The following is a 19,081-nucleotide window of genomic DNA, read 5'->3' as shown; positions in this document are numbered from 1 at the left end:
AGAAGTAAATACATTTTTTTTCCTTTCAGTTTTTGCATTTCACAAACATGTTTTGATTTAACAACAAATTGAACTAAGCAGAATCGAATGCAATGCTTTTTTTAGCTATCGGACATGCTACTGCATGCATGGTGAAGTGAAAATTTTATGAAAATCACTTGAATAACCCCAGCTCTCCATTGGATTGTCTATACAAATGTCCATTTATGTTTAAAACTGTCCATTTATTTTTTTGTGGGAATGTTAGTTTGTAAGACAATACAGACATTCCAAGCTTACTTAAAAAGTTTTAATATTGGCATTGTGTGCTTGTTGGTTCTCCTCACATCTAAAGATGCCTTTTAGACTAGAAAGCACCAGCTTCGGGTAAAGAGTTTTGAATGTCTGTTGTTTTAAAACGTTATTGACGAACAGGCTTCTAGTTGTTTGAGATGCACAAATCCAGTTCCTGCTGCAGTTTTTTAACCCATTCTGTGGTGTGTTGGGGCGGGAGTATGTCTAGATGTCTGGATGTTTCCGTGTGTACTGATGTGTTCCTCTCCTCTCTTGCTGTTCCCAGTGCATTTCCCTGGCAAATGTATGTCTCACACTAACTCCACCTACACCTTCACCACCTGCCGGATACTCCACCCCTCAGACGAGCTGACCAGTGTCACACCCAGGTGAGCCCTGCACTACATCTCTCCTACCACTAGAGGGCGCACAACACTCAGCAATCTTACTAAGACATACTGTAATGCTGTAATGGAATTATAGTTACAGTAAATATAGATCCTTAGTTTAATCACACAGAATTCAATGCCTGCTGTTTGGATAGCCACACACAATGTGATTGGCTCTCTGCAGATTATGTGATGATGATGGTGATGGTGAGGATGATGGTGGTGATGAGGAGGATGAGGATGATGAGGAGGAAGCAGCACTGTACCATGTTGTTCTGAGGTCAAGCTTAGAGCAGGCTCTCTGAGCCGCCCCCACTCAGGGTGAGAAGTGGTCACATGACCCCAGCATGATCACAGGCGTGTGGGTCACAGGCGTGTGCGCATCCCTTTCTAACCAAATCTCTTCCTGTCTAACAATCTAACGTTCCAGAGAAGAAGCCTCCAATCTAACACTAAAGTTTTTGAGTAAGGAAAAGGTTAAATCTGCTAGTATACTTATGATTGTTCTGCATTAGTTTACTAATGATGAATGTGTTTGAAGTTTTTGGAGGCTGCGGGGAGAAAGGATTGACGCATGTGTACCAATCAGCTTGTGTGTGTGTCAAAAGTGTTTTAATTTAATGTTTAAATTTGATGTTAAACTAGTCATATCCTTGATGAATAATTCTTGAGGAATGATTAAAAGAATAGTTTATAGTGATAGCCAAGAACCTTAGGTTAACTTTATATGCTATTACTTTAAGAGTGCGTTAACAGTATGACCCTCAATGTTCAGTTCAGATTTTTTTTAATACTGTGAACGTATCTGCGCTCTAAAACGGCACATTCAAATCAATGTCATGCGAACTAACCGCATACATTAGAAACATCAAAGTACAGCTGAATTCCAAATGTCTCAATACTCCCTAGTGCCCCTGACTGATGAATTCTATCCAACAGTCCAGTAGAAATCTGTGCACATAAACTGAATCCTGAATGCCTTTCGGTTCGGCTTATATCGCAAATGAAAATAGTATGAGTCAATGATGGTTCCATGAACACAGCACAACTTCACTTTCAATGTAAAGTTTGAAGGCCATAAACAGGTATAAATACCGTAGGTTAAATGGTAATACTACACAGAGCCAAAGATTACATATTTCTGAAGTCTAAAAAAATAAATCTTTGTTAGTACTTACTCAGACTTCTTTACTAGCAGTAAAAGTAGCAGTAGAATTTTTCAACCTGAATCAAATTTCTAATTCAGTGTAGTGCACTTTTAGTAAATTTGTTAATGCTAAAGTTAAAGATGTTTCAGGAACTGAATGTGTCTGCTGCTTTATATACACTATTACTATTACTTTTTATATAGTGAAATATTGGGCAACTTATCCAATAAACTTACATCTCTGCCATCATCACTGTCCAATGAAAACGTCAATGAAACAGTCTCCTAATTATCAACTTTACAGGAGAGTGATAAAACCTTCTCAACTTTCAATGAAAGTCAATGTAAATAGAGTTTATTTCAGGTAATTTTGAAAATGGTCTATCGGTCCATTCATCAAGACATTTGACTTTGTTTTTTAATTGGACAGTGACTGTATGTTACTGTGAAATTATAGTAAACAAACTGCAACTGAATCACTAAACTAATTATTTGCTAACATATATTTTAATGATTTTCTTTAAATCAAATGATTATTGTAAATTAGCTAATCACAACTTTTCTTATATTTAGCTTTTTTTATTTGATTTGATTTTTTTGATCTGATTCATATTAATAGACCTGTTTTGTTTTTTTTGTTCAGTCTGATGTCAGCAGCTCCCTCGTTGGTGTCCTGTGTTATGTCCAGCAGTAGCATGCGCTCCACTCCGGTCTCCACCCCTTGCACTCCGCGCCGCCTCAGCCTGGCTGAGAGCTTCACCAACCTGCGCGACCACACCAAGACTACTAGCACCTCTCTGGGCCTGGTGCGCCTCCTGCAGGAGCGGGGCATCTCCTCAGCCGTCTACAACCCCCTCAGTTGGGACCGGGCCCAGACTGCTGCTGTCCCGGAGTCCACGTCCTGCTCTGGTACAGCCAGCTCCTTCACTCAGGGCCCAGAAACACTGCCCTCCACCCCTCCCAACTCCCCCACCAAATCCAAACCCAACAGCCCTGTGCTGCCCCTGGACTTCAGCCCCTCAGACCCACCCTACGAGAACTTCCTAGCCTCGCGGCCGGCCAGTTCCATCCTGAAGGAAATGCGTGGAGCGAAGGCCCAATCGGACTCACAGTGTCAGACTGAGGTAAGTGTGCAGAACCTTCGCCTGGTAGACAAGGTGAAGCGGTTCAGCCTTGGTCCCAGGGCAGTGACCCCGGGGCCTGTGCTGGGACTGGGTGGACCACCTTTTGGCACCCATCCTGGGGTTACCAGCCCTATAGGAGGACTGCCACTGCCAGGAATGCGAAGAAACCGAAGTTACCCAGTCATGGTAGGGGCCAGCATGGCAATGAAGGGTCCAGGGCCTCCAACGGACAACTTACTCTTGGCCCCTAAACCTTCCAGAAAAACTAGCCTCAATGAGGAGTGAATGTTGCCTTTCTTTCTCTTGTTCTCCCGTTCTCTCGGTTGCGATCCCTCTGTGTACAAAATACATGATTCAAGTACATTACTTTACTCCTTTGACAGATCGACTGTGCCTGTAAAAGAGATTTGTATAGATTATTTTGTATAGCAGAGTTGTCTGTATTACCATTGTTTTGTTTGTTTTGTATTGTTTTTTTTGTCATATGTAAGGTACAGTTCATCTAGATGAATGCAATGGGGTATCAACCCCCCCCCCCCCACAAAAAAAGTGGTTTACTGAAAATCATATTTGCATTTTTTCCCCCCTTAAACCAAGCTAAGATCCTTCTTTTTACAATTGTTTTTTACAAGTGTTTTTCTTTAGTTTTGCACTGGAGCTATGTGGCTAATGTTGCTAACAAGCAATGAAAGTCCATTGTCACCCACAAAAACTAAACTAAATTCTAAAGAAGCGAATCTTGGACACTGATTGCTGTGGCTTGTGTCTTGGCTGATCAGCTACACTCCCAGAACAAGGGTACTTTCTTCTATAAGACTGATTATTAAGGATTATTTGACTGATTCTTTAAATGATGATGAGTAGTGGTAGTATAACCTTCTGATGCTCTGTAATTCATTTGATGCTGTATATTAAGCCATTTTAAAAGGTTCTGTATAGAACCACCTCCAAAAGACCACCAATGAGAAAAACTCTTTAGCCATTCAACTAAATCAAAGGGCTTTTATTGGACTGTTTACTCTAGTGAAGTAAAGCTTTTTTTTTAATAGTCTATTTTTGAAGAAATTGGGGAAATTGTGTAAATGTAATTTTTAGTTAATTATTTAAATAGATCCCCTTACCTTTCACATTTCCATCTTATTCAGTTCATCCGTCGTTCTTGATGGCCTTCCTGAGATTTCTCAGGTGCTGAAACTGTGCAGGACTGCGGACCCCCAATAACAAGAGTAAGAAATACTGTCCTGTTGTATGAAATTATGTTTTTGCACTTGAGGGCTGCAAGAAAATGTAGCAAATTAGCTAAGAGGGAATCCTAAATGCCCATTTTCTGGGGAAACTCAGCTGTAAGCACTTTTTGATTTTGAAGAACTGTACTATTAGACCATATCTGTGTATTCCGATGTGCAAGCAATCTGGTCTTCCTGAGCCCAGAGCACTGTGTGCTTAGATCCTGGTTGTCATCTTTTTCAGAGCTGTTGACTGAAGCACTCTCAACATTTACGTTTATGCTAATGCTAACTTTAACAATGAAGGACAATGGAGCTGCGCTAATGCAGAGTTTTCTCAGTTAGTTTTTGATGCCCAAACGAATTGTCCTTAACCAAGCAGTTTGAATAAACCAGGCTAATATACTTTATTCTGTGTTATGGCTTATGCAATCCTTGAGTGCTACTAAGGTGTAAAATGGTGCTTATTACAATGTAATAAACATGAATCTGGCCCTTAATAGAGGGTTTTGTTACGAAATTTGTACGTACTAGCACAACAGATGGAGCTCACTGTACTGTAAGTCCTCCCTCAGTCCAAAGTTCTGATACATAGCTTAGTGTAATGAATTGGAGAATGAGAGAGGTTAATATGACTGATGTGTGGAAGAATGTAGTGTTAGGATGTGGTATAAACTCTGAAAATGAATATTACAGACTGATTGATTTATTGCGCTTTGTTAATAGACCAATGTTATTTATAAGTGTATGCGTGCATATGTGTGTAAAGTTGAATAACGATGCATTTAAAAAACGAATACATGCAAACTGGGTATGAAATACCTGAGTAAAGCAGAAAATCGATCATGTTTTAAGGCAGTTTCCAATTCTCCCAACACAAGCAACAAAACTGCAGAGACTTTTAAAAGCTCTGGCTCATTTTATGCATATTTAAGTTGTAAAGTGTAAAGTATTTTTGGTGGAGATTATTTTAAACTCTCTGAAGACTGAACTGTAAGCTTTAAATGAATTATGGTAACTGTGAGTTAGTGGTATGAATATCAGAGAATATCATGGTGCCTGATGTTAACGATCCATTATTTAATCCTGTTCTGACTGACTTCCGTTCTGTTGAGTTTGCCTGCCTCAGTATACACTGGAGTTAGCACTGCAGCTATGGGCTTGAGTTGACTCTACTGAAAGCATTTTAAACAAGCTGGAAATTACTGTATCGGTTACAATATTTGAAGGGTATTCAAGAGTAGATGGTGATATCCAGAAAGCACATGGAGCCATAACTGTGTTTAAAGATGCCTGTATTTATAATTCTGTTTTTTAGTTAAAGCAAAAGAGGGTTGTCTGTTGAAGATCTGTGTATGTGTGCACTTATCATGACTTGAACATGTTCTTATTGAATGTATTGCAGAACCACATAGGTGTCCTGACTGTACCTGACTGTATGTTCGTTTCATTTATGAAATTCGTTTTTATTTCCTCAGTTCACAAAAGGGAAGTTTTGCCACTTGTATACTGTAAATGGCGACTGTGCGAACACTGCTAACTTTTTATACAAAAGGACACAAATTGGTGAATTAAAATCAGAACTTTACTTGTGGTAAAAGCCAGGTCAAAAAACAAAGTGGACTTATGCATTCAGGAACTTTAGATGCTCTTACTGGCAAAAACATATGTCAATAAACCAGTTGATTCAAACATGGTTGTCTTTTTTTTTTTTTGTCTTTCAGATGAATCAGTTATGTAAAATATTAAAACAATACTATGACATGAGACTACAGGATAAAGCAAAAATGCTTTCACCTCCTATGGTGTCCCCATGGTTGAAAAAGCCCATCTGCATGTTTGGCTGCCCTTCTTGTGGGGGGAAAAGTGATAAAAGTGCTCACTAGGGTGCCCCTTCTTGCAATAAATTATAATAATTGTCCTCTAGATAAAGACATTTTGATAATGTGTCTTAATGATTGCTCATGTATGGGAGCTCTTTCGCACTTCCAATAGAAAAGAGTGATTTTTTTTTTCCATCTTTTCCCTGGTGTTCACAGTGGCTGACAGGACCAGATATCAAACCTGCTAGATGTTGCCTCTGATTACCCAACAAGCTCCCTGATTGCATCTTTCATCAGTTCACAAAGTAATTTAAACTACTGAAAATATTCAGGACAGGACAGTTGGGCTGAGTGTCAAATTATAGACTCGATTAGTCACTAAAGAGTGAGCACACTCTGCTATACATTTTATAATGTACCTTACTGACTTATTTTTAGGAGTGCTGGAATCCATTTAGGGGTATTTGAGCACCCTTAAATGGGGCTAGACACACCTATAGTATAACCCTGGCGTTAATAACAAAACCTATAGCATCTAGTCATAAATGATGTGCTTCCTAAAGGTGCAACTCTGGCACTAATGCTGCATTCAAGTGGTGTCAGAATTATAGTTACATAAATAAAATAACACATGAGGATTCCACTGTTATCTGATTGGCCACATTTTTTAAATAGTTTTAGAAAGGTAGTATTTTCTTTGCAATGAGCAAAAGTTTAATTAAATAATTAAAAGGATGCAGCAGCTCTGATTGGCTGGGCAGTATTCAGGTAAGATGAAAATCTAACATTGTTATTGGCTCTGTTCATCAGTAGTAACATTGGCCACCAGATCTCTCTGCAGTGGATGATTATTTGAATGTCTCACAAAATCAGTTGGTTTACTTCAGAAAACAACTTAATTCCTGTTTAAAGGGACTTATCATCCAATTACTGCACACAGAACTCTCATTGATGGCTGGATTTCACCTAATTAGAGAGACAAAGACTAAACTTTATTCCAGAGGAAATATGACACTAAAGCTCTATCGGGGCGGTGTTAGTTTCTCGGGGGTTGTCTGTGAAAAATATTTCACACTTTTTCTCAGTGATAAAACTCAAAAAACAGGAAGACCAGTGAGTTTTTTGGCGTTCTCGCTCACATGACATTGCGTTCAGTGGCTGCTCCATTTCCACTCACTGTTGTGTTTCCACATGGATCTCCATGGAAACACGTGCCCAAAGTGTAAATATGGTACGTAGCAGTGGACAAAAAATTTTGGACCTGGGCTCCATAACTGCTGCTGGTTATCTCCCTGGAGGCCCCAGAGGGAGAGAGCCAGGTAGTTCCTCTCCCCCTTTGTGGGTTTGGTCCGGCCTTGTCCGCCCGTCACATGTGACCCCTGGTGTGGGGATTTCTGCTAGCTTTGTCTGCCCTTCTCTTTGTGCATGCATGGTCCATCATGTGTGGTGATCCTGGCTGGTCTTGAACCGGCAACCTCTTAATCATGAGGCAGAGCATCTACCAGTGAGCCACAGGATCCCACAGATGCTGTGTGTGATTTTTGAACAGATATATTGTGGATTTTTAGCCTTACTATGAAAACATAACAAGATGTATCTATCAGGCCTTGAACCCAAGCTGTTTGGGTCACAAACCCACAGTTTAACCCACTAAGCCATCGCACCTTGGTTTGTGTTTTGCTCTTATTTACTTGCTTACTTACTTATATCCTTGCAATCATAAAGAGATCTGAATTAAAGTGACAATCCAGATTAATTTTGAACCAACAACCTCTAAATCCCAAGGTGGAGCATCTACCAGTGAGCCACTGGGTCGCTGCTTTTGGTTGTGTGTTTTTGGAAACACAGATTTTAAGCTTTGCAGCATCAACATACCAAAACATCCCTCTTAGGATTTGAACCACAAATGTTCTGATTACTAAGCCATAGTTCTAACCACTCAACCATAGGCTCTTCCTAAAATTTTGATTTGTGTTTTGACATTTTACTAATTCGGTTAGAATAATTTAGATTCCTCTGCTGCAGAGCTCCTACCAAGTCTAGAACCAACAACCTTTTTATCATGAGACTCAAATTCTACCAGTGAGCCACCAGATGCCACATTTAGACTTAGTGTTTTTTAAACATTTATATCTCAGAATTTGAGCTTTATAATGAACACATGACAAAACCTCCATTCCAAAATCTTGAACCCACACTGTTCTGACTGCAGAGCCATGGTTTAAACCACTGAGCCATATCATCTCTTGACATACAAGCTTTTTTTATATATATTTGAGGTTTCATTTAAGTCTTATTTAGTCAAAGTTCAAACATGCCGTAAATATCTTGACACGTACTTGAACCAATAACCTTTTGATCATGAGGTACAGCATCTACCAGTGAGCCAACATAATTCCACAGAGTTACTTTGAGTGTTTTACTAACATTAACATCTCAGATTTAAGTTTGCAATGAATACATGCCAACATGCCTTGAACCCAGACTGTTCTGATTGCAGAGCAAAGGTTTAAACCACTGAGCTACAGCACATCTAAAGACAAACTGCTTTTTTATCTTTTTAGTTGGTTGGTTTGTTTGACTCATATTTAGAAACATTTAAAAAATATTGTCTAACAACATTGAATGGTACATGAACCCATAACCTCTTGATCACTAGGCATAGCACCTATCAATATTCCACAGGAATCCGTGGACAGTGCATGTGTTTTTGAACATTTATATTGTGGATTTTAAGATTTACAAGGCATACACAGCATAACATCTGTCTCAGGCCTAGAACCCTAAACATCCTGAACTTTAAACACATGGTTTTATACCACTGAACCACAACAGCTCATGAAGATTCTTGCTTTTTTTGAACATTTGACCATGTGGTGTTTTTTTTTTTAACTCATATATTGAAAGGCTTATCCTAAGCTGCTAAGTCACAACCAGTATTTGAACTAATAACCTTTAAAGCAGGAGGCATAGCATCAACCAGTGAGCCATATGATGCCACAGCTGCTCTATGTGGTATTTTGATATACCTCATATTGTAAGCTTTACAATAAATACACAGCAAAAATGTCATTCTAAGGCATTGAACTCTGACTGTTCTGACTACAAGACCTTGGTTTTAACCACTTAGCCACTACACCCATGAAACTGAACTGCTTCTTTAGACATTTGACCATCTTGGTTTGACACATATTTATAAGCTTGAGGCTCCACAGCCCTACAAACTGTGGAAAGTGACTTGAACCCATAACCTCCTAATCATGAGGCACAGAATCTACCACTGGGCCACAGGATCCCACAGAAGGTGTTCATGTTCTTTGAACATGTATACTGTGTATTTTAAGCTTTACAATGACTACATGCTAAAAAGTCTCTCTCAAGCCTTGAACTCTTGACAACTTCTTGACTACAAACCCATGGTTAGAACCACTGAGCCACAGCCCCTCACAAGCAGGGGTGCTTTTTTTCGACATTTGGCCTTTATGGGTTGGTTTTACTCATATTTATATTTAAACATTTCTGCCCAGTTTTAAAGGCCGATTATCTCACCCACTTATTACTACTTCCCCAATCGCTAATATTGCCCCCAACTCTTGGAGAAAGAAGACTAGCACACGCCTCCTTTGACACGTGAAGTCAGCTACCACCTTTTTTTGCTCTGATACAACAGCGAAAGCATCAGATTAGAATTAATGGAGGAGATAGCACAATCTACCCACCCAGAGAAAGAGAGAGAGAGTCATGTGTCCACTGAAAAACCAAGTTATAATGTTTCCTCTACATCTAAAAACACCCTTCTATGCCCCCTCTGTGCCTCAAATGGTGCCCTTTCCAGTACAGAAAATTGAATGTGGTCAAGAAGAGTGGAGCATGCTGCAGCTCTAGCAAAACTCACATTATTTTATTCTGACAGAATCTTTTCTGCAATAAAAAGGGTTTCTGTGTTCTACATGATGTAGAAAATAAATCACTGAAAAACAAATGGAGATACAATAATGAATGTAGAACTAATGAATGATATTAAATTTGATGCACTTTATCAAAATCTGCATGTGGATACTGATTTCTAAATCTCCCCATATATTAGCTCTATTTCATACATTCACATACAACTGCATACCTTCTTCACCACAAGAGGGCACATTTTTATAAGCCACCTTCTTCCTACTCTGTATTTGGGGGGAATTTTTTTTTTGTTCTTTTCTTTTTTCCAGTGTGAGCACAGCCCATGTAAATGCATTTACATTCACGTTTTTTTTTGCTTTCTTTGTTTCTAATATGATCACTCTTAATTCTATTATATTTTAACTCTATCACTTTCAATCATAAAATTCTGATTCTAGTGTCCTCCCTGTCATTCACATTAAGCTCACTGTCCTTCTAACTACCAATCATATTCCTTCCCTCTTTAAAATGTATTGTCCTAATTTTACATTCTATCCATCAATGCTCAACACTCTCCATTCCTGTGCCATCCCACCTGATTCATATGATTAATGGGAATTGGCTGCTGCAGCTGCTTGATAACAAGCAGAATATTTTAATCTTGTGTGTTATAGTGTGGGACGCAGGGCAGGGGGTCTCCAAGACCAGAGTTGAGAAACACTGCTTCAGAATAATTGCCTTAACAAAATGGTCTAACTGCATAATGTTGCCCTAAGGCAACAAAAGAAAAACAGTTTCAGTACATGAATGAAAACAAATACACATTTCTATTTATATATATAAGTGTATTTCAAATAATTTTACTGATGGCTGGTACTGCATCTCATCTGCCTTTGCTTTCTAAAATGATTGCTCCGTACTCAGATAAAACATCAACATCTACAAAATTAAATATCATTGAAAATGTTCATTTATTTTAGTAATTCACTCTAAAACATGGAACTCATCATACATATTTGTTACACAAAGGGTGATCTATTTCAAGCATTTATTTTATTTTAATGTTGATGATCATGGCTTACAGCTAATGAAAACCTAAAAGTCAGTTTATGATCATAAAAATTTAAATATTATATAAGACCAATTGGTACTTTTGGCAGTGTGAGCAGTGTGTCAAGTCCTGCTAGAAAATAAAATCTGCATCTCCATTAATCATGTCAACAGAGGGAAGCATGAAGTGCTTGATATACACAGTGGAGCATCACCAGCAGAAGACATGGCTCTCCAAACCATCACTGACCATCAGTAAATTTCATTTGGAAATCAAGAGACCAGAGTCTGGAGGAAGAGTGGAGAGAGACACAGTTCAAGCTGCTTGAGGTTTAGTGTGAAGTTTCTGCAATCAGTGATGGTTTGGAGAGACATGTCATCTGCTGGTGTTGGTCCACTGTGTTATATCAAGTCCAAGGTCAGCGCAGCTTCTATCAGAAGATTTTACAGCACTTCATGCTCCCTCTGCTGACGAGCTTTATAGAGATGCAGATTTAATTTTCAAGCAGGACTTGGCACACTGCCCACGCTGCCAAAAGTACCAATTGGTCTTATGTAATATTCACCCATAATAATCACCATTAAAATAAATAAACGCTTGAAATAGATCACTTTGTGTGTAATGATTCTATTCTATTTTTTAACGATGATGGTGTGCATGGCAGGGTTGCAAGGAGAAAGTCACTTTTTCAAAAAGAACATGCTCATCTGCAGTTTCCAAAGGCTCACATAGACAAGACAGAAAGCTAATGGAACTATGTTTTGTGGACAGAAAAGAACAAAACAGAACTTTTTGTTTTAAATGAGAGGTGTTACGCTAAAAAAGGAAAACATTGCTTTCCAGCGAAAAACATGGTGGTGTTTGATGTAACATGGTGGTGTAGCATCATGGTTTGGACTTATTCTGTTGTATCTGAGCCAGAATGACATGCCATAATTGATGGAACAATGAATTCAAAATTATAACCAGCAAATTCCAAAGGAAGATGTCAGAGTGTCTGTCCGTGAGCTGAATATCTCTAGAGAATGTGGGTCATGCAATTCTATCCAAAAATGGTTTAAGAAGAATAAAATTTATGTTAACCCCAAAACTGCAGCTATAAAAGTTGTTAACTAGCTGGCCAGTTTAATAATCCAATAATAATTCACAGTCTAATACCAACACTGAATGAATGACTTTGGCCAAACTAAATGTATTGCAGTTAAAGTGTAATAAGGAACAAATGAAGATTAATATATACTCACAGGACTCCCAAAGAGACAGTTTGTAATACTAATTGCAAGAAACAGCTCTACTTTGTATGATGTGGAATTGTAATGCTGCACAACAAAGTGAATCAATGAGGAAATGCATTTTAGGGAACACTTGAGTTATCTTCATTTCAACCCTGTTGTTCAGGCAATTTTAAAACATCTGTAAATGATCCTGTCTGATGTGATTAGTTCTAACTCATACTTCAAACTGCAAACTTTTGAGTAAGTGAGTCTACGAGGCTGCTGAATCTGCATTGATCATCACATTACAGAAGGCTGAATTTGGGGCCTTATTGAGGACGAATTTCATGAGATCATGAACCTCCAAGTTAAGAGATACTCTCTGACACCCTCTGCCCTCCCACACTGCCACAGTGTTCCATGACCACACACACACACACACACACACACACACAATCCATGGTAAAGGGCAGTGACTGCTTAATGACCTAACATGAATTAATAAAGAGGACCCAAGTCAATAAAGAGGACAGAAATACACCAGTAAGGAAACTCATTCCTGCTCATTGTGTGGTGCTAAAGGTCTCAGTGTTTGCCCCTCATTTCCTGTTAAGTGAGAGCAGCTATTGATGCATCTCCACTGTGCTGTTATTCAATGAGATCTCTAAGTGAAGAGAGTTTGCGTGGAAGTGCTCTACAGGCAGTCATAGCTCACTGATTATGGTGACAGTACGTCCTCCATCTTTGGAAATGTACTCTTTTTGAGATCTAAAAAAATGTGTCCAGTCAGAATTGTCTATGAGGACACGTATCAGGCAAACAGCTGCTCTCTGATTGGATAGACGCATTGCGTTAGACAGATTTATTTGCATAACGTTGACCTTGGTTCATCTTTTTATCGCATTGCATCCCCCAGACTTGATGTACCGGACCCATGAGATGCAGACTGTGTCTGACGGAGCCGGTGCTTCCCATTGAAAATGAATAAGATACATCGCTGTCCATTGACGCATTAGAGCAGTGTAAATGCAGCATCACCTCCCACCTCTTTAACCTCTGCAGTGTGGAGTGGAATCCATCCTGGAAAAAATATCTGACCGTGACCCAAATGCTTCAGTTTCAGTGTGTTAGCTATCTTCTTATAGCTGTGGCTAGCTTTGTGGAAAGCAATAATTCTGTTGCTTACATCCTCAGAAAGTAATTTGCCATGAGGTACCATGTTAAATATCCATTGGCCAGTAACTGTACCCAAAACACCAAATTGATCCGCCCTGCTCTCCATTCTCACCTGGAACCCTGGAACTCAAGTTACACAACACCAGGGAGGCGCAATTTGGACATATTCACTGTAGGATGTACTCACTTATGTTTGTGTTGCCAGATATTTAGACATTAATGGCTGTGAGTTGAGTTATTTTCCCAAGACAGTAAATCCATACTACTTTACAAGCTGTACACTGACTAGTTTTATCTAAGTTTAATTTCTATAGGGCTGTCCCATGAAATGATATAATAAAATATTTGCAGAAATGTGAGGGGTGTGCTCACTCTTTTTGTATACTGTAAAACTGAGCAGTTGTAATTTTGCAGAAGATGTAAGTTGAGGTAATTTGAGGTAAGTCTTGCATGCTGAGTGCTGCATAGGCAGTCACTGTCGTGTCTCTTGAGGAGGATCAGTAATATTTCCACAGGGTGGAAGTAACATGCACATGTGGCTGGAGCTGCTGTAAAACAAAGGCAGAGAATAACACACACAGAGGGGTGTAACTTCATTGCTCATGCTCTGCTCAGGAAGGAATATGTTTGCTGCTTTTTTAAATGTTTTAAAAGATTATAATTATAAATATTACCTTTAAATCCAGCCATCTTGAGCTCCACAACTAGTAGATACCTGCATCCACTGCACATTAAACAAGAGGACAATTTGCTTTACAGAGAGAAAGAGAGAAAACAGGAATTAGTTTAACAAGAAAGGCATATAAATGTGAAACAAAAACTAAATGTACATAAACACAGACAATCCACAAAGTCAATACAAAAAATAACCCTGTGGTTAATCTCAATGGAACAAGGCAGATCACATATTCTAAAGCAGGAATCACCAACCATGCTCCCAGAGAGCCATCACCTAGCAGGTTACCTCCATCCCAAATCCATCACACAACATTCAACTGATCAAGCTCTCCTTAAGGGAGTAATTAGATGCATCAGGTGGGACTGTTTGTTGGTTTGACCTATAGTCAGCTTAAAGGTAGCTCTGCAGAAGCAGGGTTAATAACTGCCACTCTTTTCTAACAGCTGTGAGTTTAAAATCAGTAATAAAATCATATTCACAGTTATATTACTTTCAGTTACTTTTGGTATTAGAATAAAAAAATCAGCTTTATGAAGTATTCACCTGAAATGGCTTTCAGTTTACAAAAACATGATGAAACTGGCTCTCATCAGGTCCACGCCAGGAAAAGAAGACAGTTACCTCTGTTGCACTGGATAAGTTTATCAGAGTTAGCAGCCTCAGTAACCATTAACATCACCCCAGATAAGAACTACCTGTTCCAGTTATAACATGATTTCTTTGTGTTCCTTCATAGTCTGGATGACCTTGGTATTAATTTACAATGTTGGAAAAGAATAATAATAAAACAAAAATTTTTTTGACGGGTACTATACATATATACATATATATATATATATATATATATATATATATATATATATATATATATATATATATATATATATATATATATAGCATTAATATACAATATTTCAACAATATAATCAACAATTTTCCATTCTTCATGGAGCAGCCATATACTGTAGGTTACTAAGACTATTTAGTAGTGTTGGTTATGTTTCTTTCATAGTCGCATACTTCTAAAGATATAGAATTACTTCCAAAGCTCACACATTCACATTACCGTAGCTGCCCTGTCTTTCTTTATCAATTTATGTCCACAATCTTTTTTTAATAAGTAATGAAAAACTAGAGAACTGAACACAATACAGTGAGCCTTTAGCCAATGAACACATGACTGTGCCAGTTGTCATCCTTAATTTTACAACTTAATTGTTTATATATCAAATTTCACAGTGGGTGTTGTCAGAAATCTGCTTTACTGACATCCAGGTCTGAGCTTGTAAGAAAGATAACTGTAATAATTGCAGAAAAAGAAGCCAAGAAGGACCACAAGACCCGAAAGGTAAATTCCATCCACTTCTAGTTGGGCAAGGACAGCAGGAGCAACAGTAACATGAGTGCTAGACATGAAATACTGAAATAAATAATAGACTAGATGATATTGTTTAGACTGCAATTTAAAACAAATAAGAGTGAAATACATATTTAGATGAAGCATTAATAATTACAGGAGAGGGTCGCTGGCTCATGAAAGTAGCTATAGGGTGCCTAAATTAGACTAGTTTGTGGCCTTATTTATCTCTCCTTAGGTGGATAGATTTAAATTTGGGAGATATGGTGGACTGTATATTGGAATGGATTTAGTTTTCCTCCAGTAATCAAATATTCTCTCTTTGCTAAGTGCTCACTTTCCCCTGTCGCTATTGCATTGTGTAAAACTGTCCTCTGGATACTGGTTTTGGTTTCCAGTCATAATTAATGAAAGCATATATTGTAAAATGAAAATAAAATCTGGATGTGAGGCACACAATGAAAACAAAACATGAGGGCAGCCAGGTTTCTAACTTTTTCCAAATCCAAAACATCAATCATTGATTTTACTGTGTTGTGTGAGAGACAGTGTGTGTGGGTGTACATGAGCTGTCCAATGTTTATGGGTTCACTTTTTATTGTCTAACTGAATGAAACGGCTCTCATTGAGGCACACCTGTGGCATAATGGTGCTTTTTGTTCACTATAAACCATCGCTCTCTCATTTGCCAACCTACAATCCATCCATTATGTGCTAACTCGAGTGCTTTATACAAAAGACATCAGGGGCACACTCTCTCTCTCTCTTTCTGTCTGTTTTTTTTCATTCTCTCTATTAGTCTTCCTCTCACTATTCCTGTTTTTGGTTTCTCTCTTTGTTTCCCTTCTCTTTGTTTCTCTTTCTCACTCTCTATTTCTTACTCTCTCTGTTGGTCTTCTCTTCTCTTTTTGTCTTTTCTCTGTCTTTTCTCTCTCTCTCTGTTTTTCTGTCTGACACTCAGTTTCTTTGTTCATCGTTCTCTCTGTTTTTCTCTTTTACTCTTTGTTTCTCCCTCTTTTTTGGTCTCTGTCTATTTTTCTCTCCCTGTTTTTTATTTTTCTCTCCCAGTTTCTTATGGTCTCTTCTGCTCTTTCTTTTTTTACGCTCTTTTTCCTTGTTTTTCGGTCTGTCACTCAGTTTTTTTGTTTCTCATTTTCTTTGTTTTTCTCTTTTACTCTTTGTTTCTCTCTCTTTTTGTTTGTCTCTTTTCTCCCTGTTTTTTGCTCTTTCTTTCTTTATGCTCCCTTTCTTCCTGTTTCTGTTTGTCACTCAGTTTCTTTGTTTCTCATTCTATCTTTTGGTCTTTCTCTCTATAACAGTTATTTTCTCTTTTACTCTTCTTTTTTCCCCTTTCTCAGTTGGTCTCTCTCTTTCTTTCTCCCTTTTTTGTTTCTCTGTTTGTCTTCCCCTGTTCCTCTCTCTCTCTCTCTCTCTCTCTCTCTTTTTCTTGTTTACTCTGCATTTCTTACTCTTTCTCTAGGTCTTTCTTTTCCCTCTTTATTATCTCCTCACTCTCTCTCTCTTTCTCTGTCTCTTTCCTTCTCCCTCCTCCTCCTCCTCCTCTCCTCCTCTCTCGTACTGCAGGAGTTAAAGCTGGGGTTTTATTGCCTGTACGCTGATCTGTCCCTGCGGCGGTTAGGAGAGAAATAGGAGCAGCGACGGCCGCTAACGCTCGCACTAGCTCTGCTGCTTCAGGGGGTCAATAAGAGAATGTGTTCATAATAAGGCCATTAACTGTAAGCTCTCTCCCTGAGCGCTCGCCAAATGGCTGATCTGGACTCCAGTGCTTTCTGCAGGGAGGGTTTAGGCCTGTGCTAATTTGTGCCAGTCGCTCCTCGATCATTTCTCCATGCCACTCTTTAGTGGATTTCTTCAGATGTTATTATTAAAGCCGTAATCAAGAATTCCTGGGTGTCTGTCACGGCTGGATGGAGAAGCAGTAAAAGAACGCTATACAGGCTTCCACTGGAGCGCCTGTACCAACACTAACTAATCTGATCATGGCCTCATATCTGCTTTTAAACACACAACCCACACCTAATCTTTAGTCTAATTTGTTATATTTGGATTGTGATTTTTCAATGAATGTAGAGCCATCAGGGCCATAAAGCCAGTTCTGGATACTGTCCAATACAACACAAACAACATAAAAAAATGTTTTTGTATCCTGCATTTGTCGGAGCGCCTGGCTTAGATTTTTGACCATTGCTGTGAGGATTTGATTGCAATCTGTGACTATAATATAACTCCATTCGGATATAATTAAAAAATATTTCACAGGAGCTGAACTCTGGGTGAATGAGTTAAGGCAATGATTTATTCCAAAACATACTTTGAATGAGAGGACAAAATCATATGTACACGAATATAAGAAAATAAATAAAATAAGACCACATTCCCAGTCATTTTTTTCTTTTCTGCAAAAAAACAAAAACAAAATGTGGCTGTATGTTAAATGTAATACATATATATTCATATATTTATATATTGCATCTTCATTATACAAACAAATTTACATCAGATGTAAGATGGAGACAGAGCTCTCCGACAATGACTCGATTTTTGGCAGGGAGAAAGATTAAGACGGCTCTCTCTGTACAGATACGTTGGTTGATTGGTTGAATGATTGGAGATAGACAGTTGATTGGATATTATGAAGAGTATTCGTACTCCTCTGCACTCCGCCGCCCAAAGTCCATCCAGCCCAGGTAATCTCTGTCCTTTATTCTGTGGTTGACGTTTGCTGATCTGCTGGCAGGGCTCCTGCGATATGAACCTGACAGATACGGGAAGTCTTCTGGTAATGGATTACAGAAAAAAAACATCAATTAAGAGTGCTGGACTGGATGGAGAATATTTACTGTATATTTAAAAATGTAAATTAAATGCAGAAAATCTAAATGTTGTTTAAGAATAAATGTATGGCTATAAAGTGGATTTTGGATGGATTTCTATAGAAATTAGAAATTTAAATGAGAACAAATGGCTATACAATGGCTATGATTAATATGTTTTAAAAATAGTGAATGTGCAACATAAACAGAGTAATATATTTGATTTGGAATTGCATTAAGAGAATGCTTTTAAAATAAACTGATGTTACTTTAAAAATGTCATTTTCAATGTACATATAATGACTATACAATTTATAGCTAAAAACTATAAATTACAGAAACTATAAATTACACAAATTATCGCAAAAAATATCAAAAAATATAAAAAAAAATCAAAGTGTTATTGAAGTGAACAATAGCAGTGTCTACAGCACATCTAAGAGTGATATAGAGAGAATGGCAGCGTAAGCCTGTAGGTGCATGAAGAGGTCGCATGGCCTGTCAGATGCTGTTACTTATCCAGTATTTCTTTATTATTTCAGAAGACATCTGTCGAGGTTCTGTGGGTAAATGTGACAGCAGAAGAAGGCTGAGAGTGGAGATGTCTTACCTTTTCTGGAAATGAGTCTGGCCAGCAGTTCATTCAGCTTGCGGGCAGGGTCCCCCTCCACCTCCTCTTCCTGTGCTTTGGACAGCAGAGTGATCTGACCGCTAAGTGGCACTGCACGGGTGTGTCGCGTGTGTTCAGCTACAGCTCCCTCCAACTGCCCCTCGTCCAGCGAGTGTGTAGGGAGAGCTAGGCACCCGCTGCTGTAGAGAGCTGCCAGCAGCACACACGCACAGATTCCAGCGTTCATGTCTGAAGAGCGCATGCACACACACACACACACACAGATCCATATG

The 19,081-nt window shown here is 38.6% G+C and overlaps 2 protein-coding genes across 6 annotated transcripts in view; one reads left to right on the top strand and one right to left on the bottom strand.

The window, feature by feature from the left end:
- trak1a (trafficking protein, kinesin binding 1a) overlaps positions 1-5,851 on the top strand; it is a 47,109-nt gene extending 41,258 nt beyond the window's left edge. For 4 of the 5 annotated variants that reach the window (XM_022673662.2, XM_022673659.2, XM_022673661.2 and 1 more), the window contains 2 exons: positions 560-662; positions 2,453-5,851. In XM_022673662.2, coding sequence (XP_022529383.2) covers positions 560-662; positions 2,453-3,218 — 869 coding nt within the window. In that variant the 3' untranslated portion in view covers positions 3,219-5,851. Of the gene's footprint in view, positions 1-559; positions 663-846; positions 984-2,452 lie in introns of all 5 variants that reach the window. The other variant, XM_022673663.2, reaches the window with a different exon arrangement.
- An 11,782-nt stretch (positions 5,852-17,633) lies between these two features.
- The window catches only part of ccka (cholecystokinin a), a 44,211-nt gene continuing 42,763 nt past the window's right edge, over positions 17,634-19,081 (bottom strand). Inside the window, exons 3-4 of the mRNA XM_022673652.2 lie at positions 18,789-19,037; positions 17,634-18,141 (exon numbers count right to left, since the gene is read on the bottom strand). Of these exons, the coding sequence (XP_022529373.1) occupies positions 17,996-18,141; positions 18,789-19,035 (393 nt within the window). The 5' untranslated portion in view covers positions 19,036-19,037 and the 3' untranslated portion in view covers positions 17,634-17,995. The remainder of the gene's footprint in view (positions 18,142-18,788; positions 19,038-19,081) is intronic.

The sequence above is a fragment of the Astyanax mexicanus genome, chromosome 6 (genome assembly GCF_023375975.1).
Source record: "Astyanax mexicanus isolate ESR-SI-001 chromosome 6, AstMex3_surface, whole genome shotgun sequence".
Classification (NCBI taxonomy): Eukaryota; Metazoa; Chordata; class Actinopteri; order Characiformes; family Acestrorhamphidae; genus Astyanax; species Astyanax mexicanus.
The sequence above is the reverse complement of the archived record's forward strand: the minus strand, read 5'-3'. Positions and strand labels throughout refer to the sequence as shown.